Here is a 21,372-nt window from a genome sequence, read left to right on the forward strand (position 1 = left end):
GGGTATCGGCAGGATCAGGGTCGTAATTCTAGATCAATGGAGAACAGAGCGTTAGAAAAGGTGAGAGACAACATGATACGACCAAGAAGATGCGGAATGGGAAACATCAACTGAGGAGGAGGGAGTCGAGGAAATTGTCGAGGACGAGGGGGGGAGGAGAGTTGCCAAAGGCGGTGCGGAGGTTCTGATCACACCCCAGACGGAGCGAAAGTCACTTTCGCTCCCGGTTTGGGCTCTGGGAACTGCGCCGATCCAACAGCAGCGATCCGGACTCGGACTCGGGTCTGAAACGCCCTGAGGATATCGCGTGTGTCCGACACCAACTCTGTATCCAGCTGAAAAGCCTTGAAGAACATACCGTTCAGTAATGCGCCAGCACCGAAACTCGTAAGATCCCAGCTGCCGCGACCGAGTACGATTCCCTGAACCACCGCGGTCGCGGAGAAGGGACAGGGCCAAACCAGATGAGGACAGAAGTATTGACCGTGGTAGAGCGTATAGGGGTCTCGCGAAGGTCCGTACAAGCCAACCGTCGTCGAGAGGTTGTAAACTTCGAGTGTGTGGACGTCAACGCTCACGAAGCGGGCAAGACGACTGTGCAGCGTAGCGGAAGGATGGGCGGCATGGACGAGAGAAGTATAGACGGTTGGAGGGGGGAAACGTTGAAACCAGCAGAAAGCGAGCGAGTAAGGTGGGGGAAAAGAGGCTGGAGATGAAGACCACCAAGACTGAAGCGCTAGGGGAGCGATGGCAGCTTGGAGGTGCGAGGAAAAGAGGAGGCGGCGGCGGAGGGAGAAGAACCAGAGCAGCAGCAGCAGCAGCAGTAGCAATGATGGAGATTCACTACTGGCCGGCCGCTTCTTTCGCTGCTCTCTCGCGGGCGTCTTGCTGCCCGTATGCCGCCCGTATCGCGTTCTGCCGGTCGTATGGTTGCCGCGCCCCATGGCACCTCACCGCCTTTGGGTGATCTTCCCCCTCGTCCTCGGTGTCGCTCTCAATTGAAGGCAACGGGCTACCAGGGGGTAATTGGATCCGCTGGACTCTGATATTGTCGCATTCTGCTCATCTCTACCATTTGAATGGCATTTCCCTGTTGTTGAGACCATCACTGCGTGCTGATCAGTTGGACCGCTATCAGTCCCCACGTGACTGCTCCGTACTGCTCCAGCGCCTACCGCCAAGACCTTAAAAAAAAAAAAAAAAAAAGGAAATATTAGAACAAAACGCCAAGGCAGGAAGTACAGAAGCTCGACAGTGGAACGACTATCAGCCCTCCCATCTTACATCTCATATCATCACTTCGAAGGGACAGGTTCCCTAGATTTTTGTCATTATGGGAAACTCAGATGCGTCTGTCCCTCTCTTGGGCGGAAAAGCCTCTATTGATCCAAGTCTAGCAGCCTTGTTCGAGACGAGTGTGCGTAACCCAACACCTATCTCGCCCACAATCAAATTTTAGACTAACATGGCCCCATGAGGCATCATTAGGCTGGCCCTGTCAAAGCCCCGTCTATCCCCACCAAGGCAGAGAAACGGGCCGCGGAGGACGATGAAGATGAGATCTCAGAACTGGAGGACGAGTCTTCCCCCGAGGACGAAGAGATGCAGGAGGCTCCGGAAGCCTCCAGCGATGCTGAGAGTGAATCGGCTCAGGTAGCCGCCGAGGCACCTAGCCGTAAACGAAAGAGGACAGCTGCAGAAGATGTCGAAGATTCATACATGCGCCGCATAGCGAAGGAGCAAAAGAAGGAAGATGATAAGCGACGAGAAGAGAAGGCTAAGCGACAGAGGACTGTAGATGGCGAGCAAGAGGACAATGAGGAACAATCTGAGGATGAGGAGGATGACGAAGAAAGCTCTTCAGAGGATCAGGGAAAGAGGGAGATCCCGAAGCACGAGAGCCAGACCGGAGACGCTGAGTCCAAGGAAGTGGAGAAATCCAACCGGACTGTCTTCCTGGGAAACGTGTCGAGTGAGGCGATCAAGTCCAAGTCCGCTAAGAAGACTCTGCTCAAACACCTTGGATCTTTTCTCTCTACACTTTCAGAGTCTACGGGGCCTCATAAAGTCGAATCGATTCGCTTCCGTTCTACGGCTTTTGCCAGCGGTGGCCAGGTTCCCAAGCGAGCCGCATTTGCCAAGCAAGAGGTCTTGGATGATACCACGCCATGCACCAACGCGTATGCCGTCTACAGCACCGTGCAAGCTGCGCGGAAGGCGCCCGCTGCTCTCAATGGCACGGTGGTTCTGGATCGCCATCTGCGTGTCGACAGTGTTGCGCATCCCTCCGCAACCGATCACAAACGGTGTGTTTTTGTCGGTAACCTGGACTTTATCGACAACGAGGTCAAACCCGATGACGAAAAGAAGAAGAAACAGAGAGCACCCGCAGATGTGGAGGAAGGATTGTGGCGGATTTTCAATGCCCACACTGGTGGGAAGAAAGAGGAATCCAGGAACGGTAATGTCGAGTCAGTCCGCGTGGTTCGTGACCGTCTTACTCGGGTCGGCAAAGGATTTGCCTACGTCCAATTCTATGATCAGAATTGTGTGGAAGAAGCTCTTTTACTCAACGGCAAGCACTACCCGCCCATGCTTCCCCGCAAACTCCGAGTGTCGCGGGCCAAGAAGATACTGAAGAAACGTGGAGACAGCGGCAGCCAAGGGAAGAAACTCGGAGAAGCCGACAAGACCCTTCAGGGTCGTGCTGGCAGGCTTTTCGGTCGGGCCGGTGCGGCCAAGTTGAAGGCTGCTGCAAATACGTCCATCTCGCAAAACTCTCTGGTGTTCGAAGGCCAGCGAGCCACTGAAGGGTCCTCGCGCATCCGGGTGAAGACGAAGAGCCGTGGGTCCAAGGGCAAGCCGAACAACCGGAGCAGCAAGCGTGCTGCGGCCTACAAAGCCGCCGGAGGGTGGAAGGGGAAGACGGCGAATTAGCGAGGGGGCTGAGTCTGTAGATGTTTCTTTATGTAATTTATTCCCTGGGTGTATACCGGTGGTTCAAAGCCAATCCATCTATCGGTTATCTATCGGTTGCGTGCAAATCAATCTTCTTTGCCCGGTCGGTATCGTCGTACCGGTAGTACGGCAGGTGTAACTTTGAGCATCAGGAACATGGCCATGACGTCATATCTCAATGGGGCCGATCCGTTACCATCGTTTTCACCTCTTTCCCCTTCAGTCCAGGAAATGAAATTGCGCTCTTCGTTCAGTTTCAAGCCAGTATACATGCATATCGTGGGATTACTTCGTCCACGCATTTGGTGTCTGTGCATTGATCTTTGACATTGAACCTTGTCTCCCATTGACACCTCTTCTTCCCCTCTCTCTCCGCACCCAGAAGGCGGGGTGAGATCCATCGGTTACACCAGGTATTGCCAACTCGTTGGCTGACTGGTACAAGAACCCGACCCTTCGAGATGAGTTTGGCTTAAGCCAGTGAACTCCCCATCGTATGTCTATTACGGGGTTAGCCCACCTGCTAGTCTCCGAGGCAGACAGTTCCATTAAAAACTGAGAATTGGCAAGTCGGTCAGTGCGTGGCTCCCTGGAAATAAGGAGGGCAACGCACGCTACAAGGTTTCCAAGTTCTACATCACAGAAATCAACAGTGGTAACTCCCATCCGTGCCCCTTCATCTACTCCAGGGGCTCGCAAGCCACAACCACGATGATGCTCCCTTTTGTTCGTCGGCTTCCTGGACATCGGCGACGACCAAACCCGCCCAACGAGTCAAACAACTCACCAGACGAGGATGTGCAGGGGTTCCCCGCGGAATATGAGACATATTATCCCAGCAGTTTTGATGTATTGAAGGTCCGGTATCTGTTGCAACATATCTGGCAGTGGACGAGGGGCTCGCAAGAACTGCTGCCGGTTGAACTGGTGGATATGATTGTGGATGCAGCCGAGTATTGGGCCTCCTCTGAGTCCGTCTTGGAAGGAGAGACTCTGATCCGGAGAGACCAGGATCAGGTGCTTCTGACGACGGTGCCTTTATGCTATGATGCTCAGGTATGGCATCTTGCATGCGTCTCTACTCAGATTGGAGGTTTCTTCACCGACACATTCTTGCTGACACTGCGTTCACTTTGCACAGACATTGGATACGCCCTCTCCCAAAATGCTTCCATATCGGTCTACTCACCCATGCCGCAAGGTTATCTTCACTATTTCATCCCACGACCAGGGCTGGGGTGGAGGGACAGGCGACAGAGGTCGATACGGGGGTTCTTATTCGTGGTTTGATACCGAAATCATCCACTCGGCACATCAGTCATCACTGAACAGAGCTCCCAGTAATCAGCCTCTTCAGCCAGAGGGTCCATTCCATTTCGGACCGGACCATCCCAACTTGCTTCCAACTGCTCGGAAGCTACAGTCGAATCAAACAGCCGTGTCAAGCTCGCAAGTGCACACCATTGTCTGGCATCATCTGGACGACATTGCGGCGGACTCAAGTGAGGCGGTGGAGATAGAACGTGATCAAGGACGAGGGCGGGCGACGCTGGATGGGAGCCAAGTCCGTGCTTTGGGGGTTGGAGATGCGATTGCTGTCTGGGGGCGAGCACGGTTTGGGGGGTGGGCGAACCATGTGCAGCGCGTGTCGGTGCGGGTGTTTTGGGCGGTCTGAGCACTAATAGTATACACGGTAGTAGGTATCTATGCCTTTGATGGGCCAACTAAGCATCTACCTATAATGCATTATTATTATTATTATTATTATAACAGATAAGATCCATACGCCTACACAGCAGAGGTAGTAGTAGTAGGTACTCCGCTCCGTACTTATCTACTATCAACAGGCGCCTGAGGCTGCCGCATCCAGCCGGGGCAGCATCACCTCATCCTTCAAGGCGATCACGCAATTGCGCCAAGACCCCAAATTCCGTCATCTGCGTGTCTGAATATAAGGTCGCTTTCTTCCTCCACCACCAACAGCGCAGGTTTGTCCTCTCTTTTTCGACCCAACTCGACGAGACAACCCCGTCAATTGGTCCGACAAAGATTCATGATATCCTCTGCTCGACGGTGACCCGGCCCTTCGACCCCCCATCACCCTGCGTCCCTCCTTCATTCCCAGCCAAGCCGACAGAATGTGACGGCCGACGGAAAGCGGCCCAGGGGGGGTTCCAGAGGGAGCCCAGGTGGGGCTGGCCGCATCGATTGCGCAACAACCGAGCAGTCGTGCGAGAAGCGGTGATACGCCCTGGGCGAGCCAGTGAGCAGTGCGGTTATCACCGCCTGACCGGCGGTGGCGGAGGCATGATGTGTTATCTCGCCCGAGAGAGTCTCGCAGTCCCTGCACCGTGACTTGGCTTCCTGGCTTTCTGGCCGGCTGACTGGCTGATCAGCCATCTGCCCATCTGCTTGCCCATCTCGGCCGTTCGGTTACCTGGCTATCTCGAGTGGTCATTCACGTTGCCCCGTCCGTGGTGGCTTCCCCTCTCCCGCCAAAGCATGGCGCTGACTCTCGTTCGCTTGTTTCGCCGAGAATTACGCCGGCAATCCGTCTTTTCCCCTTGGATTACCTGCCCTCATAAACGCCTCTCCCGCCCTTTTGGGTTCTCGCTCCGCTTGTCAGAATCCCCATCCCAACCTGGTGAATCTGGGACACACCCGACGTTATTTGCCATTGTTTTCTCAGCCCGATCTTCGTGGGCACCTTCAGAATGACTCAACCCCACAAATGTGCTGCTGTCGTCGTGGGAGCCGGTCCGGCCGGTCTGGCCGTGATGGGGAATCTCCTGGAGAAACAACTTGGAGGGAAGATTGCCTGGGTCGACCCGTTCTTCCAGGGTGGCCGAATCAACCGCAAATACCGCGAGGTTCCTAGGTCAGTAGCTAGAACAAGCTGAAGCCATCGGATGAGGAACACTCCTGCTGACTGGCTCCGTCGGTTCGATCAGCAACACCAAAGTGTCCTTTTTCCAGGCGTACGCCACGGCCGTTCAGCCGTTCCGCACCGTCATCAACAACACTCGCATCCCCAGTCCATTTTCGACCATGGCCAAACTCGATCAGGATAAAACTTGTCATTTGCACCATGCGATAGATGTGGTCCGGGCTCTTACCGATGGTATTAACAAAATGGACCGTGTTCTGCCATGCCGAGGGGTTGTCACAGCTGCCAATCTGGCAGAGAAAGTCAGTTTTCACGGAGCTTCATCTGGGGTTTTTTCAAAGGCGTCTGTCATCACTAACCTATCCACCCCTTCCATAGACTGCTACCTGGACCGTTCGAATCAGGTTTCAGGATTCACAGGATGAAGTCGAGGTGCTGACGTCTCGACTCGTCTTCTGTACCGGGTCGTCCCCTACCGAGGCTCCCATCTCCGTCCCGGGACACGACATCGAGAGGCTAGACCTAGATGTAGTGTTGAAGCCTAGTGACCTGGTGTCCTATCTCCCCCAGGATACGCCCTTGACCGTCGCTGTAGTGGGCGCCTCTCATAGTGCCATCCTAGCCCTTCTCAACCTGATAGATTTGGCCCGCAGTTCTCACCCCGAGCTCCGTATCAAGTGGTTCACCCGCCATCCCCTCCGGTATGCCGAGTTCATGGACGGTTGGATCCTCCGGGACAACACCGGGCTCAAGGGCTCCGTGGCCGACTTTGCTCGCCAGCAACTAGAAGACGACAAACTGCCCCATTCCGAGGCCGGACGGTTCATCACCAAGGTGGACTGCGGAAGGGGGCAAGAGCAGGCACAGTTCGAGCAGCATCTGCCCTCATGCTCGCACGTGGTGCAAGCCATTGGATTCACGCGGGACCCGCTCCCTGAGCTGTCCGTCAACGGCTTCTCATTGGAGCCCGAGTTCGACTCGGTCTCGGGCGGCTTTCGCGACGGCAACGGCCGCGTTGTCCGGGGGTTGTACGGCGCGGGAATCGCGTTTCCGGAGCGGGTGGTCGATCCGTATGGCAACGTCGAGCACGCGGTCGGGTTCTACAAGTTCATGAATTTCCTGAAGCGGGTGTGTCCGCAGTGGACGTCGTAGTTTGGTCCTTGTTTGTGATTCCCCTGGCGTTCGTTAGCCCTAATGTGTTGCAGTACAGTCGCTGTCCCTCTGGTAGGTGACCAGCATGAATTCTGGTTCTGAATATAGTAATGGACTGATGCATCTTATAGATGCACTAGTACTATTGACAATGGAAATTGAATCGTATTCTATCCTGCTTCAAGTAACCTCTGAGATGGAAATTGTTCAGTGACAACACCAAACCATAATAGCCTACCGTCGACTCCCAACTTCCCTCCCTCCACGGCCTACTTACCCTTCTCCTCTGAAATCCTCCATACCTGGCTGACAAACCTAATCCCCCCCCCCGGCTCCACTACGTATCCCAAGTTCCCGTCACCATCCATCCATCCATCCATCCATCTTATTCTTGACCCAGTCTAAATATACATAGTAGATAGATGGCCACACATCAGGCAGAAGCAACTTAATTTACATACCTACTAGATACCAGCTACATACTCCGTGTGGGGTATAGTCAGCACAATCATAATAGCCCATTACGCAATCCAGCCCACACCCGATGAACACTGCTTAATCCCACCTCGGGTGGAGCGAACCACAACTCCACCTTAGGCAGACTAGATATCTGAAAAGTAAGTACGTATCTAGTAGTAAGTAGGTAGGTAGTGGACAAGGAACTTTCTGGTACGATTTCAGTTTCCAGGCTATGAGACAGCGGAGAGGTGTACCTTACCATTAAGACCACTATTGTTGGGTGGTTCAAGTCCATGTGGCTATGCTGGGCTATGTACTATAGTAGTATCTACTTAGTGTCCGACGAATACGAATCACGTGTGTTTAGTGTCAACCTAAGGAGTTGGTTTCGCACACACTGCAAGTCAGGATCGTAATCTTCACTGAGCTTGTCATAATCTTCAGGATTCAAACCTACCTGTCTATTCTTTCCAAGACTTAAACTTTTGACTCCAATAACCATGGGTTACACCTTCTATGACGGAACCATCGCGGTGATCCAAAGTATCCTCAACTCTCTATCCCACATCCTCCGCCAAGCCGAGAAACACCCCGATGCGACCTCGCTCCTCGAGGCCCGTTTGTATGAGGACATGTACCCCTTGACCGATCAAATCCGCCTCGCAACCCAATTCTCGGAGAATGTGGCTGCGAAACTGACCGGTCGGGACCCGGTGGATTTCGAAGGCAAGCCCACCACCTATGCCGAATGCTATGAGCGCATTGATACCGTGCTGGAAGTGCTCGGAAAGGCCGACAAGGACGTCGTCAATCAGCAATGTGACATCGTTGGACCTTCTAAGGTTAGCCGAGAGATGACGATGGAGGTCAGTGGCGCTGTGTATGCTCATACCATGGCCATGCCGAATATCTACTTCCACTTGACGACCGCGTATGACATTCTGCGGAAGGAAGGCGTGCCTCTGGGGAAGCGCGACTATTATGCCGGTTTCTTTCCTCTGTCTTGAATTTGTGCATAAGTCGTGTCTTATCACGATTGCGAGACAGTCGGTATGTCGGAGTGGGCTTGAATCTCATGAGATTAGGCCATTTCTGTACAGCTCATTCGGGAGGGTCTCTTTTATGGCAGTCTCACGTGCATTGGCCGAGAACGCACCGGTGAGAGACACTGGGGAAATGGAAACCCGATTCAGAGCGAGAACCTGCTGCGAAACTTTCCTGTATGCTCGTATGCATTTCTCAATTGTAATGCCTACCTAGTAGACTTGCTGCACAGGAAGATTCTGTCGAAGCCATCAGTAATCATGGTGCCCTGTAGTCTGTAAGCGCCCAACTGAAACCACGCCCCGCGTCCAGCCTCTACGTGCTAATTGGACAGGTGATGTTTATGTAAAATGCCTGTTGAAGATGAAGAGTGGACTTGTAGGCTAGTACTCAAAGTATCGGATGAGGGTGTTCTTTCTATCATGGTATCGAGGAAGATGGTTGATGAGATGAAGTTGGCGAGGAGGTGGCGTGATCGAAGGAATGGCGTCACCTCTGTGCCTTGTTTGCATCAGGTGCCCCCCCCCCCCCCCCATCACCAACTGATGGGGAGATCCATCCAGTTCGAATATCCGACGCTAAGGAATTCTGTCGCCTGTTCTGGAGACCAGGAAAGCTTGCGCAGAAAGTACCCAGTGGCCAGCGGCATCATTTGCTAGTAAGTCCGGAGTATAGGCTGAGACTATGTCGGACTGGGAGTTTAAGTCCGAGGGGGCATTGGTCGCTTACTTGCAGTGGTGTATGCGCCACAGTTGGTCTGCATGTGGATAATGAGATAGTTTGTGTCACTATAAGTATGTATCTGATTTCAGCGGGATGAATTGCATGGAATGACTTCCCCACAGCTCAGAAACCGATATCTGTCAACGGAGTAATGTCTATACTTTCTCTCTCTCTCTATCTATATCATTATCTGATGATGAAAAGGAAGGAATTGAACTAGCGCCAAAATAGCCTAGCCTCCGCCAACCCACGAACACAAAGAAGTAGATAGATATCTAACTACTGATACCTAATAATATCTACTAGTAATGAACTGGATTCTGGAAGGAAGTAAATCTGGATGGAATGGACTAATCGGATCCACCAATCACATCCGCCGAATTGCAGAATGGATCATATATTGCCGATCAGCCAATCCCAAGAATTCGTTTCTCGGACTGCCGATGCCCCAGTCGATTTGGTGCCTCAAGTACGGAGTAGGAAACATCATAACAATGACGGTCAGATCTTCATACTTCATAGAGGTAGCATGCTAACTTTCAGACACTCCCTTTCCTGCATAGTAGTGAACACACTACTCCGTACGTACAATACCTGAGTAGACTCCTTACTTGTATTTGACTTTGGGTCTCAGGGGTAGTAGAACCTAGGTAGCCTACCTATAGGTAGTATTACATAGTAGTAGAACCCTGCGTGCGCCCATGTCTACTTTACCCGTGATGATCTATCTGTATACATCCATCTACCCACCCAATGTACCTTGCAGGACTCCAGGGAGAGATACAAGTAGGCAGCTACATGCATACATAGTAATACCCATACATTAGGCGCTCTAGGTTTTTTTTTTTGGTCCTTTTTCGACCTCCAAGCAAACAAAACAGTCTATCTTGACCCCAGAAGCTTGGCACAAAACACCAAATCATCAAGGAGTCAAGGACACCCTAAATCTTTATCTAATATCTAGGTATCACCCATTTAATTTTCGACTGATGATGAACACGCTGATCAAATTGATTTCGCTCCTCTCCACAGGGTGAGTGGACCCTCTTGGCCAACGGCCTGGTTGGATTCTCGTGGAGCCCGCCAATGGTCTAGATCTTCCCATGTCATTTTACTGTATTCCGCTTCCCTCCCTCATTGATTATTACGGTTCATTATGATTCAAACAACACGGCCTATATACCAGGCACGAGGCGGTTGTTGATGGCCATCGACATGTCTCTGGCAAATCAATGGCTGTATTACTCCGGGGTATTCTTGACTGATTCAAAATTATCCTTACTGGGTCGGCCCAATCTCATACAGGCCGGTCTGCTGGGGTCGAGATCACTGTGGGCCGGCCACCAAGCAAGGCTCATCTCCCCCACCCCGTCAGAATCTTCACCGTTTCATCATGCAGGTACCGTGTACCGTGTACACACCACACAGCTACCTGGATACATAGTACTTCCTCCCTTGGGATTCAGCTTGATAGACTAATCATTCATTACACAATCCGTATCTACATACACCATAAGAGTCCGGGGTCCAACCCATTAGGGCCTCCCATCCGGAAACGCAAAACAAGGTCGTAGTAATAATTAACATACCCACGCCATTGCCAACGGCACACGGCACTGAAAGCCTGGATGTAACTTCTCTTTCCGACACACAAAGATGAACCCCACGAGAGGGGAAAGTTCCATGCAACCCCAGACAATCCAACAGGGCAAGCGAAGTAAAAGTTCAAAGAGGGCGTTAGAAGTGTAAAAGGGTGAACAAGAAGGCGTAGAGAAGGCGCTCAAAATCTATGTACCAGAAAGTAAAAGGGTGTCCTAACCCGACCATTGGAATGGCACCCTCGGTCGGACGGGACAAATAGAACGTCGTCATGAGCTTAGATGAGCGCAACGGCTCCAAGGACAAGTGCCATCATTCCGATAGACACCCGGTTGACCATACCGGCATTCGTAGACAGCGTAGTCGTAGTAGCGCTGGAAGAGCTAGAGCTCGCGGTAAGCGAAGAGCTAGACGAGGCAGTCTTAGAGGATGAGGCCGATGCGGTGGAGGCCGAGTCGGTGGTGGAAGAAGAAGCGGAAGAAGTGGAAGAGCTAGTGCTCGAGGTTGCAGTAGACAGAGTAGTCGCACTGATCGTGGTGGACTGCCCGCTGGAGGAAGAAGTGCTGGAAGCGGCAGAAGTCGTGGTCGATGAGGCAACACTGGTGGTCACCGAGCCGGTCGTACCGGCAATCGAGAAACGCGGGGTGTAGTTGACAATGCTAGTGTCATCATCGTCGATGATCTCGACGGTGTAGTCGGACCGGCTGGCAAGACTGGCAGAAGGAGTCCAAGTGTAGTTACCGGAGTTGTCAATGCTCCCTAAATCCAGTCAGTCAGCGCCTCATCAAACCTCTCCACACAAAGCAGCGACGACAGGAACATACCGGCAATGAGATCGCCGGTGGTAGTGGTGAAGACAGCACCCCACTGGAGACGCAGGGTCACGGAGCCACTGGTGGTCGGGTCCCAGATGAGGGTGGTCGGGCTACCAGCCTCAAATTCGTAACCACCATCGGGAACGTTGAAGGGGTTCTGGGCAGCGGTCGCGAGAGTCGCGAGGGCGCTCAGAGCGAAGTAGAACATAGAGCGCATATTGATGGAGGTGTGTGAGGATGTAGATGTGAATGGGGTGATTCGATACAATAGTGAATTGATATGCAATACAGACGTAAATGCAAGATGCGAGTGTGGGTAGTACAAGAAGCAAAGGAATGACTTCAATGCGACAGACGGTCAAAAGAGTGAACCGGGTGAGTCAGTGAAAGAGAGCGTGGACGACGAGAACGAAGGACCGACGTCGAATGGGGAAATCGCACGAGAGAGGGAAAGAGGAGAGGGAAAAGAGAAGAGAGAGAAAGAGGCAGGAGCCACGGGGGGGGAGGAGGATGACTATGTATACCACTCCGTACTGCTCTGACTCTGAGGATCCATTATTGTGGACAGAGCGACGCAGAGCACAATAACCGGGCGATGCGATGGATTGGATGACCCTGTGACTAGTGCCAGGCCGAGTGGACTCCGGGCCTTCCTGTTCCTGCCTGTTCCTGTCTTTTGCTAAGAGCATTCGAGCCTAGCGTACCGGGCGTACCTGCTGTATCGGATAGGGATGGTAAAAATGACATTGGGAACCTCTTTTTCAGAAATATTGAAATTTCATGCGGTTGAACCTTGAAATTTTTCAATATCACGTGATAGTAATGGATCCTTATCTAACTAATCAATAAAATTAAAAATCGCGGGTAATATATAGTATATATACTTATACTAAAATATATATATCTGTACACGATATAGTATTTTTTATATATATTTTTATTAAGATTACTTATACTTTTCTAATTTAAATTAGAATATTAAGTATAGATTTATGTCAAACCCTAGGATCGCTTCCCTGTCCCGGTTAGCTTAGCTTCACTGGTATACGTACCGTCGAACTGAATCGAGGATGTATCAGGCTGATGACTATCTAGGAACAACTGGTCTTGGACAAGAGGAGAGAAGTAAGGCCGAATAGTGCCGCGCAGCTATCCGTAAGTAAGTGCGGACGAGTGTTGTCGCTAAGCTTCCAAACGTATGGTTACTTAAAGACGGTGGATTGAGCACGAATAACAGAACTATCTAAGTACATGAAAGAGTGTCCTTATATCCTATCCTTCGTATACCATATCGTATACCATCCAGGGTAGATCGATGGTCGATCCAATCGTGATCCGGGATCCCAGTATACCCTGAGTATACCTTCAATGGTAGATGTGATGGTAGATGATCACGTGATGTAAGGCCGTTCCGAGTGTTACTCAAACCGGGATTCTACTCGATAAGAGTTGCTAGTTCCCGAACGTCGCCTTGTCGGTGCTTTCTGCCTGACGAGTCCGCCTCGCTAGTAGCTTGACTAGCAGGGGTCTGTAACAATTTACTTATATTATTATATAAAATTGCAGGTTTATAGTGTTTTTTTACTAGAAAATATAAAAATTGCGCGAGTTTTTAACTTATATATTAAAAAAGGAAATAAACTTTTACTAATTAAGACAGATAGTCTAATAGTATAATATCTTTTTATAATCACAAGTTCGATTCACGCTTATATCTTTTTTTTTAGAAAAATAATTTAGTCTAAAGAAAATTAGCTTAAGCACTAAGCCAAATTAAGTATTAAAATAGACTAAATCATGACGCTAAGCCCATACAAATTTAGTGTGGTTTAACCCTTTTCACCCCCATACACCGTGAAATGAAAAACGCCAAAAAATCGTGTTTTTTCATGAAATTGAAAATTCACTTCGCATCCCTAGTATCGGAGCCAATTCACAGGATTCGGAAAGAACGGGGCACATCCTCCAGTGGCGCTAACCTCCCTTAGGGCCACTAGTCCCTTGACTCCTTCTGTTCGGGCGGTTCTGGCTTGGACTCCCGGTGAAAGCCCGGTCCGGATCCCCTCATTCTCTTCCCACTTGGGCGGAAAGAGAGAGGGGAAAGGGCTCAGGCCGGCCTCGGGCGTAGCGTAGGTCCTACGCCACTAGTACTAGTAGTCTAGTACAACTTTCGCGCTGAGCCCGGGGTCATTGGCGGCGGCGGCCAATACTCAATAAATATACAGATAGATCCGCCGCCTCAGTGAGTGATGGCAGTTTCGATACGACCTATCCGCGTTGGTCCGGAGATCGAGGAGTAAATATAGCTCTCGATACGAAGAGGAGCTGGGTGAGAGGCCTCTCAGGCTCAGGGGGGAGAATCCCAACTTTCCCAACTTCCCGCAGCGCAATCCAAAGCATGTGGGCGATCATTGGGCAGAATTGAAATTAACCCTCTCCGGCTGTTCCACCCCGGCAAAGTTTGTGAGCCTGCGACGGCCTCGTTCGGGTCTAGCTCGAGGGCAGCCAGAGCTGTGTGTATTTTATTCTGTACCTGACAGAAGCATAAATTCTTATCCCCGACAGGAGCCATTGGATGATGATATTATCATAGTAGTACATACTACATACTACATACTACATACTACATACTACATATCTAGGTATCAGGTAGCAGTACTAAGTTATACTAGGTACGGAGTACTACTAGTAGTGGATAGATAGTAATGTCTCTTATTGGGCTGGGGATCAATCTTATCATGATGTGCGGACTGGCATGTGGATGCGGCCGATAGTGATTATCAATGCCTGACTACGGAGTAGTAGTACTTTAACTGTGTAGAGAGTAGAGACAGACTACTAGAGAAATGAAATGACCGAGGCATTGCATCCAGGATCTAAATAAGCCACCGACATCCTATCCAATATTAATATCTATGTCCCTGTTCTCGCAGCAACCCCCGTAGTTCTCCGGTTCTCCTCCGGTTCTCCCACCCCCAAACGCCTCTTTCCTCTTCCAGTAATGTGCAAAGCTTCAAGTCCACTTGGTCGCCCCAATCCGTTAAGGATTATCGGACCCGAACCTCTTCATGTTCGTGGCCTCCCTACTAGATGCACTGCTACCTACTCCGTGCGTAAGTCCGATATTTTTCACGCTACTCAATGGGCTGGATGTCAGCCATTGTTCTTTTGCCTTCGAGGGGATACTAATCCGCTGGCATGCTAATCCTAGACCCAAGACCCACCGCCTAGGCACCCAATGGACGGAGTGCTATGGAGATTGGATCTTGTCCGCGCGCCCAGGAATCATACAACCAGGAACTAGGAACGAGGAAGATGGGTTAATCTTTCCCAAGCGCAACCCAAAGCGGGGAGGCGCCACTACTGTCGAGCTTTGGTACACTTAGGGAGGCCTAAGCGAAGAGCAGCCGCATCGCTATTGTTAGTTCGCGACGGTGGCCACCCTGGTGCAGCTGCGGTTACATTCGCCCGAATTGCCTAACCGCCACCTGGTTTATTCCGGGCCTAGGAAACCCATCCCATGATCCCAGACGGAGTACCCAGATAGACAAATACGCGCTGAAAGGGAATCCGGAGTGGGTCTGCTGATGCTCGCCCGAGCTTGACACGAGGCGTGGTAATATACGTGAGTCTAGCGATGTATGTACATTGCATCATGGCCTTCGAGAGAGTGGGATACTACTCCCTATTCTACGCAGTGACGGCGGCCGCATCGGCTTCCTGCCCGGAAATTGTGGCTTCGGGTGCTGCCTGTTGCTCCTTTTCAGCATGCCGTGTAATTTCCGCGCCCTCGGTCACCGAGGTCTTGTCGCTGGCGTCCCCTAGGTCCGTCGGTGCATCCAGAAACCCGTTCTCCCCAAGCCATGCAATTGCTTCCATGACTTTCCGGTCTTCTTCTCCCTTTTGGCGCTCCAGAAGCTAGCAATTGTGCTCGTTAGTCTTGTCCCCACAATAGGGCCGGAACTTGCAACAGATGGGGAATGCTGGACTCACCGCTTGTAAAAGCCCCTTTCGTCCCTGTGGTTCCGTCGGCTTTGCTTTACTTGCTCGCTCAGGCGCCTCGTGCAAAAATCGGCAGTTTTGCCCACGCGCGCAGCGGCCATTTCGAGCAAAGTGCCTGCATACCTTTTTCTTGCTGTCACGGGCCGGTGGCGGTAGCCGCTCGGGTCCCTCTCGTCGAGAGCTCGCTTCCTCCGGCGCGGAATCATCATCGCTGTCAGAATCATCAGACGACGAATCTGACCCACTTGACGACGTCCAATCGCTGCTATCGGATATCTCTGAAGATGGGACGCTAAGCCCGTCACCCTCACGAGTCTCTTCGGACTTTCCAGTGTCTGACTTGATATCTGTCGCCGGCGTGGTGTCGCAGTGGTTGATTTCTGAACCCTCAGCCGCGGTGGACGCGGGCTTGCCAGACTTACTCTCGGGATCTGGGCCATTCGGTTGGGCCTGAGCTTCTGGAGTGGCCAATGACTTGTCCACATTGGCATCTGTCGATCCCTTTTGTAGTTCCTCGGCCCTAATCCTGGCCCTTTCAGCATCTGCCTCGGCTTTGGCAACACGCTTCTCTTCTTTCATTAATTTTCGCCGCAGTTTGTCCGCCTTCTGTTTGGCCTTCGCAGCGGCGTCCATGGGGTCGGCAGGTTGCTCCTTGGTTTGCTTGTCGTGCTCTTTTCGATTTCGACCATCCTTTTGCGCTCGTTTCAATTCTTGCTTTCGCAAATCCCTTTGCCGTTGCGCTTCCTGGCGCGCTTTCTTTGCTTCTTCCATGGCCTTTTTCTTCTCTTCCACTCTCGCTTGGGTTGGATACCGTTTCCTCCGCTCCTTGATCCAGGCAGCAATATCCTCCTGTGATTGCAGGGTAGCGGTCTTCCCTCGGTATGTGATCTGGAGAGATGCTGAAGCGCCACCACCTCCGGCTGCCAGTCTCGCTTCTTCGTCTGCATCGTCTTCCTCCTCGCTCGACTCATGTTCCTCGGTCTTCGGTGTCAATCCAAGTTGATTATGCTTTCTCTTCTTCTTTTTCGGCTTCCGCGTGGCATCGGCCGGTGGGGGTGGTTTTGAGGGCAGAGGATTCCCAAAGCTCGGAACCGGAGGCGGGGCGGGAATTCGCGGCGCGACTGATTGAGGTTTCCCAAACGCCGAACTATGATCACGCTTGTTCGTATAATTCGTTGGCCTGTCACCGGTGGGTGGCTGAGCATTGTAACCATTGTATGGGCGCCCACCGCGCTGAGGACTGCGCTGAGCTCCAGCGAAAGATCCTGCCAGCCCCGTGTGCTCAAACCCCCAGCGCATGGGTGGACCCATCATTGGCGTTTGAACTGGCTGGTTGACGTGTTGGTGCGAGGGCATGACAGAAGGATATGCAGGTCCCGGCTGTGCAGGCGACGGAGTGTATGTCCCACCGTAGTTAGGCTGGCCTTGGTAAGGCGGCAGACGTGCTGCTTGCTGCGTGAACGGCTGCGATGCGGTGAAAGAGGAGGCATTCGGGGGGTGTTGAAAGTTCGGCGATGTTGGAGGAGCGACTTGGGTTGTCGGAATGGCGTGGGGAGTAGTTGACAGAGGCTGGGTGGGATACGCAGCGTAGTTCATATGGGCGTAGCCAACGGAAGGCGTGGCGGCAGGATAAGCGCGGTTGGCATCAGGTGTCATGAAATGACCTCCTCGGGCACCTCCTCGATTCCCATACCCTCTACCCCGGCCTCTGAAATGGGCCCCGGGAGCACGGCCACCTCGCTGGCCATAATAGCCCTGGCCCCCATACTGGGCCGGGAAGGTTCCATTATGGTGATATTGTTGCTGTTGCGGCGGCGATTGCTGTTGTTGCTGCTGCTGGGAGGGGGAGGAGGAGGGGGAGGAGGGAAAGAGAATCCCTGGGGGTTCATGGCGAGAAGATCTCAGTCGACCTTCAAAGCAAGGCAGCATGCACGCCATCCTCACGGCATCGCGAAGACTTCACGAAGTCGCAACTCATAAATGGCCGACGGACCATCAGTGACAAACCGTCGTTGTTCCGTTCCGAGCAGAAAGAGGAATCGCGTGCCGCTCACGTGCACACGTGGGGCCCGCGCCCTCAGGCAGAAATTTCAGGCAGGTCTGTGGCCTGCGATTGGCTGTCGGCCTTGCTGCAGTGCTTTTGCGCCAGTCTCGGTCGGTCGCTTTAGAGCTGCTGCTGGATAGATATCTACCTACTGCGAGATATATATCATGCATCTGGGATTGTGGAAAGCTTGACCCCCAAGACTGTCCGATGGAAGACAACTGAATTGGACTGGCTCCTGAACATGGAATTGAGTCCCGACCGCTTTGATCATTTCCCCCGACTGGCTATCCTACTAGAATAGAAAAGAAAGATCTTTTCCCCCACCAGCCGTTGAGCGCTACGTCAAGCGACTTCATCATGTTTATTCTTGTCAGTGATCTTCCGCTGTCCGAAGCTCGCAGTGAATGTTGAAATGAGAGTCTAGGCTGACCTGACTCTCCCAGACTACCATCTCAGATCTGATCCAGATCTCCCCGGAGGATTTCTCCAAATATAGCGTTGTGGCTCTCGAGGATAATATCAATGAGAAGTATGCCAATAAAGTATGTACCAGCGCATCATCATCCAACTTGAAGTTTCTTTCCTATTCGACGCTGGCTGGGATCGCCGGTTGCTTTTGGGCCTTGTTGACCTCTTCCCGTGAAGGTAATCCAAAAAATCGGCCTATGCATTGGTTTCTACGACCTGCTAGAGTCATCAGATGGCCTGATTGGCCATGGTACCGGACTGGTCAATGTAAACGGTAGGTCGTCTCTCTATCTGTGACATATTGTCTCTTGTATGCCATAGCAGAGCACCTAACCGCGCCCGCAGTCAAGTTCCGCCTGATCGTTTTCCGCCCGTTCAAGGGGGAGATCATGCTGGGGAAGATTTCAGGTGCTACTGAGCACGGCATCAAAGGTAGGTGTACCTTGTATGTCCTCGACTTACACCCCTGCTTACAGTGCGTAGTTGCCGTAGAGTTTTTTAACGATATCCTTGTGCCTCCGGATCTACTCTTGGATGGCGCCAGATTGTGAGTGCCCCTCCCCCCCCGACTTGACATTCGTCCCCTTATGTCACCTTATTGACGGGTATCAGTGACTACGCCGATCAAGTCTGGGTGTGGGAAAATGAAGACGGCTCGACATTCTACTTTGATGTGGGAGAAGTCGTCCGTTTCCGCGTTGAGATGGAAGAGTGGCACGACCAGATCCCCAATGCGCCGGATCTAGGAGATGCGTCCGCAATTGAGCGGAAGTCCCCCTATTCGATTATAGGATCCATGCAAATGGCTGGGTTGGGCCCGACTTCGTGGTGGTAATGGCGGGCTTTGTTATGTGAATACGAGGGGCTTTCCATGGAAGGGGATTGCATTGTACACTGTCCGTTAAAAGTGCTTGTGTGAGGGTTTGCATGTTTGAATATACCATGTTGGGATATTGCAGCAGACGAAGATTAGCTGCCCATCGTTAGACGAATAATGACATGATCTTGGCTACAATCGCTGTTTTCATTGTTCAATGTCGAAATCAAGGGATGGTATGAGCCAACCAGAGGAACCATGGGTCATTCATTGGTTGACGGAGAGCTGGGGCTCCCTTGCGCGACGAGGTCATTATGGATGGCTAGGTAGATAGATAGATAGACAGATAGATAATATCTATCTATGTAAAGGATAGTGCCAGAAGTGGAACACACTCAAGCGGTCCGGAAGAGCGTCGGCGATCCTGCCCGCCAAATACTACTAAGTACTAATGGGTTGAAGGATTAACGGTTAAAGGCGGCGAAGACACGCAGTGGATGTGGATTCAGGATTGCTTCGGGCCATTTTCTGGAACTCCGCGCGGGTCCCTCTCGACCACTCGTCCTATAGATCTCCAGCATCCCGTCAGCGCAACGTAAAAGAAACCCGGCATCAGCCAGAATTTTCTCTTGTTGTCGCCCTCGGCGTTGATCTTTTTTTTTTTCCTTGGCTCCAATTACAAATCGCAACCCTAGAAAGACCGAGAGCCCGCCTGCCCGCCGTGCATAGGGTATATTAGACGGATCGCGTCTTGCAGGGGGCCTGTGATCTCATCATCATTATCATCCACCTGTGCCATTTAGCATACATACTACTCGGAGCGACTTGTCATTTTTTTTATCTTTCGTTGCTGCATCTCATCCTCCCCAGTTTAGACTTTTCTCTCCATAACTCGTCACGATGGTTGGCCATAGCGAATTTCCCTCCCAGAACGGAGCCTCGGCCCCTCAGGATCGTCGCTTCGGAACTCTGGCCGTCCACGCCGGTGCTCCCCATGACCCTACCACCGGCGCTGTCATTGCTCCGGTCAGTTCACATTACCATTACTACTAGTATGGCACTACCCGGGTCTCCAGATCTCGGGTGCTTCTTTCCGTGCAAGAGCTGACAGGCCATGTAGATCTCCCTCTCCACCACCTTTGCGCAAACCACCGTTGGAAACCCTGTCGGTCTCTACGAATACACCCGGAGCTCCAACCCAAACCGGTCAGTGGAACGAAGTCGCCATGGCTGTGATACTGGCAGAGATGTTGACGATTGTCCAGGGATCACTTTGAGCAGGCCATCGCTGCTCTCGAACACGCCAAATATGCCCTCGCCTTCTCCTCCGGTTCCGCAACTACCGCCGTCATCCTCCAGTCCCTGGCGGCGGGCTCGCACATCGTCTCCGTCTCCGACGTCTACGGTGGAACTCACCGGTACTTCACCAAGGTCGCTTCTGCCCATGGCGTCCATGTGACCTTTTCGCCTTGCATCGAGCTTGATGTTGAAGAACTGATCCGCCCCAACGAGACGAAATTGGTCTGGATCGAATCCCCGTCCAACCCCACCCTGGGCCTGGTCGATATTGAGAAGATTGCTGCGGTTGCACACAGACACGGTATCCTGGTCGTGGTTGACAACACCTTCCTGAGTCCCTATGTTCAGAACCCTCTGGACCACGGTGCCGATATCGTGGTTCACTCCGTCACCAAGTATATCAACGGCCACTCGGTAAGCACAGAGTCGTTTGTTCGCCCCGGAGGCATCTTGCTAACCGAGAATTAGGATGTCCTGATGGGCGTTGCTGCCTTCAACTCTGACAGCCTGAAAGAGCGCCTTGGTTTCCTGCAGAACGCCATTGGCGCCGTTCCCTCCCCCTTTGATTGCTGGCTCGCCCACCGTGGTCTCAAGACCCTCCACCTGCGCGCGCGCGAGGCGACCACCAACGCGACGGCTGTCGCCAAGGCCCTCGAGGCCTCTCCCCACGTCATCTCCGTTAACTACCCTGGTATCGACTCTCACCCCCACCGTGCCATCGCTATCAAGCAACACCGCCAGGGCATGGGTGGTGGTATGCTGAGTTTCCGTATCAAGGGCGGTCAGGAAGCTGCTCATCTCTTCTGCAAATACACCAAGGTCTTCACCTTGGCTGAGAGTTTGGGCGGTGTCGAGTCTCTTTGCGAGGTTCCTTCGAGCATGACCCACGCTGGTATCCCCAAGGACCAGCGGGAGGCTGCTGGTGTCTTCGACGACCTTGTCCGTATGTCCTGCGGTGTCGAGGATGCGGAGGATCTCCTGGCCGATACTCTCCAGGCCCTTGAGAAGGCTGTGGCCGCCACCAAGGTGGGAAACGGAGCTGCTTAGATACCTGAGATTTTGCCTGCGCGTTTCTGGGACACTACATAGAGCGTTCTACGTT

The 21,372-nt window shown here is 52.3% G+C and overlaps 10 protein-coding genes across 10 annotated transcripts; 6 read left to right on the top strand and 4 right to left on the bottom strand.

Annotated features, from left to right (window-relative positions):
* Positions 1–35: 35 nt before the first annotated feature.
* BO94DRAFT_245844 (uncharacterized protein) lies at positions 36–949 on the bottom strand. Its single transcript, XM_025606406.1, has one exon. The coding sequence runs from the start codon at positions 942–944 to the stop codon at positions 189–191; it is 756 nt and encodes a 251-aa protein (XP_025463271.1). The 5' UTR covers positions 945–949; the 3' UTR covers positions 36–188.
* Positions 950–1,333: 384 nt separating this feature from the next.
* On the top strand, positions 1,334–2,937 carry nop12 (rRNA-processing protein NOP12; the record flags this gene model as incomplete). Its single annotated transcript, XM_025608575.1, has 2 exons — positions 1,334–1,417; positions 1,489–2,937. 2 exons carry the CDS (start codon positions 1,334–1,336, stop codon positions 2,935–2,937), a joined length of 1,533 nt encoding a protein of 510 aa, XP_025463272.1.
* Positions 2,938–3,669: 732 nt separating this feature from the next.
* Positions 3,670–4,633, top strand: BO94DRAFT_550076 (uncharacterized protein; the record flags this gene model as incomplete). Its single annotated transcript, XM_025613476.1, has 2 exons — positions 3,670–4,014; positions 4,100–4,633. 2 exons carry the CDS (start codon positions 3,670–3,672, stop codon positions 4,631–4,633), a joined length of 879 nt encoding a protein of 292 aa, XP_025463273.1.
* Positions 4,634–5,672: 1,039 nt separating this feature from the next.
* Positions 5,673–6,997, top strand: BO94DRAFT_475818 (uncharacterized protein; the record flags this gene model as incomplete). Its single annotated transcript, XM_025608578.1, has 3 exons — positions 5,673–5,836; positions 5,910–6,147; positions 6,224–6,997. 3 exons carry the CDS (start codon positions 5,673–5,675, stop codon positions 6,995–6,997), a joined length of 1,176 nt encoding a protein of 391 aa, XP_025463274.1.
* A 914-nt stretch (positions 6,998–7,911) lies between these two features.
* BO94DRAFT_539174 (DUF1993 domain-containing protein) lies at positions 7,912–8,892 on the top strand. Its single transcript, XM_025612645.1, has one exon. It carries the CDS (start codon positions 7,957–7,959, stop codon positions 8,461–8,463), a length of 507 nt encoding a protein of 168 aa, XP_025463275.1. The 5' UTR covers positions 7,912–7,956; the 3' UTR covers positions 8,464–8,892.
* A 2,008-nt stretch (positions 8,893–10,900) lies between these two features.
* On the bottom strand, positions 10,901–11,935 carry BO94DRAFT_246042 (GPI anchored serine-threonine rich family protein). Its single transcript, XM_025606408.1, has 2 exons — positions 11,647–11,935; positions 10,901–11,581 (listed from the first exon to the last, which is right to left on the bottom strand). The coding sequence occupies exons 1-2, from the start codon at positions 11,852–11,854 to the stop codon at positions 11,100–11,102; spliced, it is 690 nt and encodes a 229-aa protein (XP_025463276.1). The 5' UTR covers positions 11,855–11,935; the 3' UTR covers positions 10,901–11,099.
* Positions 11,936–12,380, bottom strand: BO94DRAFT_246036 (uncharacterized protein). The gene has a single exon (XM_025606407.1). The coding sequence runs from the start codon at positions 12,324–12,326 to the stop codon at positions 12,018–12,020; it is 309 nt and encodes a 102-aa protein (XP_025463277.1). The 5' UTR covers positions 12,327–12,380; the 3' UTR covers positions 11,936–12,017.
* Positions 12,381–15,327: 2,947 nt separating this feature from the next.
* BO94DRAFT_475767 (CCCH zinc finger protein) lies at positions 15,328–17,295 on the bottom strand (the record flags this gene model as incomplete). Its single annotated transcript, XM_025608576.1, has 2 exons — positions 15,328–15,555; positions 15,631–17,295. The coding sequence occupies 2 exons, from the start codon at positions 17,293–17,295 to the stop codon at positions 15,328–15,330; spliced, it is 1,893 nt and encodes a 630-aa protein (XP_025463278.1).
* Positions 17,296–17,799: 504 nt separating this feature from the next.
* BO94DRAFT_539178 (DNA-directed RNA polymerase III subunit RPC25) lies at positions 17,800–19,170 on the top strand. The gene is made up of 6 exons (XM_025612646.1): positions 17,800–18,055; positions 18,130–18,228; positions 18,332–18,428; positions 18,500–18,586; positions 18,638–18,701; positions 18,767–19,170. Exons 1-6 carry the CDS (start codon positions 18,044–18,046, stop codon positions 18,987–18,989), a joined length of 582 nt encoding a protein of 193 aa, XP_025463279.1. The 5' UTR covers positions 17,800–18,043; the 3' UTR covers positions 18,990–19,170.
* Positions 19,171–19,555: 385 nt separating this feature from the next.
* On the top strand, positions 19,556–21,317 carry BO94DRAFT_525434 (cystathionine gamma-lyase CYS3; the record flags this gene model as incomplete). The annotated part of the gene is made up of 4 exons (XM_025610308.1): positions 19,556–19,997; positions 20,092–20,177; positions 20,237–20,684; positions 20,739–21,317. The coding sequence occupies exons 1-4, from the start codon at positions 19,872–19,874 to the stop codon at positions 21,315–21,317; spliced, it is 1,239 nt and encodes a 412-aa protein (XP_025463280.1). The 5' UTR covers positions 19,556–19,871.
* Positions 21,318–21,372: the final 55 nt, after the last annotated feature.

The sequence above is a fragment of the Aspergillus sclerotioniger genome (assembly GCF_003184525.1).
Source record: "Aspergillus sclerotioniger CBS 115572 chromosome Unknown BO94scaffold_33, whole genome shotgun sequence".
Lineage (NCBI taxonomy): Eukaryota > Fungi > Ascomycota > Eurotiomycetes > Eurotiales > Aspergillaceae > Aspergillus > Aspergillus sclerotioniger.

Excerpts from the sequence above, each read along its gene's own strand:
- BO94DRAFT_246036 (XM_025606407.1), bottom strand. The coding sequence starts at position 12,326 with ATGCTCTTAGCAAAAGACAGGAACAGGCAGGAACAGGAAGGCCCGGAG.
- BO94DRAFT_539178 (XM_025612646.1), top strand. Across the intron at positions 18,587-18,637 it reads TACTGAGCACGGCATCAAAG|TTGCCGTAGAGTTTTTTAAC; the intron begins GTAGGTGTACCT and ends TACAGTGCGTAG. Across the intron at positions 18,702-18,766 it reads CTCTTGGATGGCGCCAGATT|TGACTACGCCGATCAAGTCT; the intron begins GTGAGTGCCCCT and ends GACGGGTATCAG.
- BO94DRAFT_246042 (XM_025606408.1), bottom strand. The coding sequence starts at position 11,854 with ATGCGCTCTATGTTCTACTTCGCTCTGAGCGCCCTCGCGACTCTCGCG. Across the intron at positions 11,582-11,646 it reads CACCGGCGATCTCATTGCCG|GGAGCATTGACAACTCCGGT; the intron begins GTATGTTCCTGT and ends GACTGGATTTAG.
- BO94DRAFT_245844 (XM_025606406.1), bottom strand. The coding sequence starts at position 944 with ATGGGGCGCGGCAACCATACGACCGGCAGAACGCGATACGGGCGGCAT.
- BO94DRAFT_539174 (XM_025612645.1), top strand. The coding sequence starts at position 7,957 with ATGGGTTACACCTTCTATGACGGAACCATCGCGGTGATCCAAAGTATC.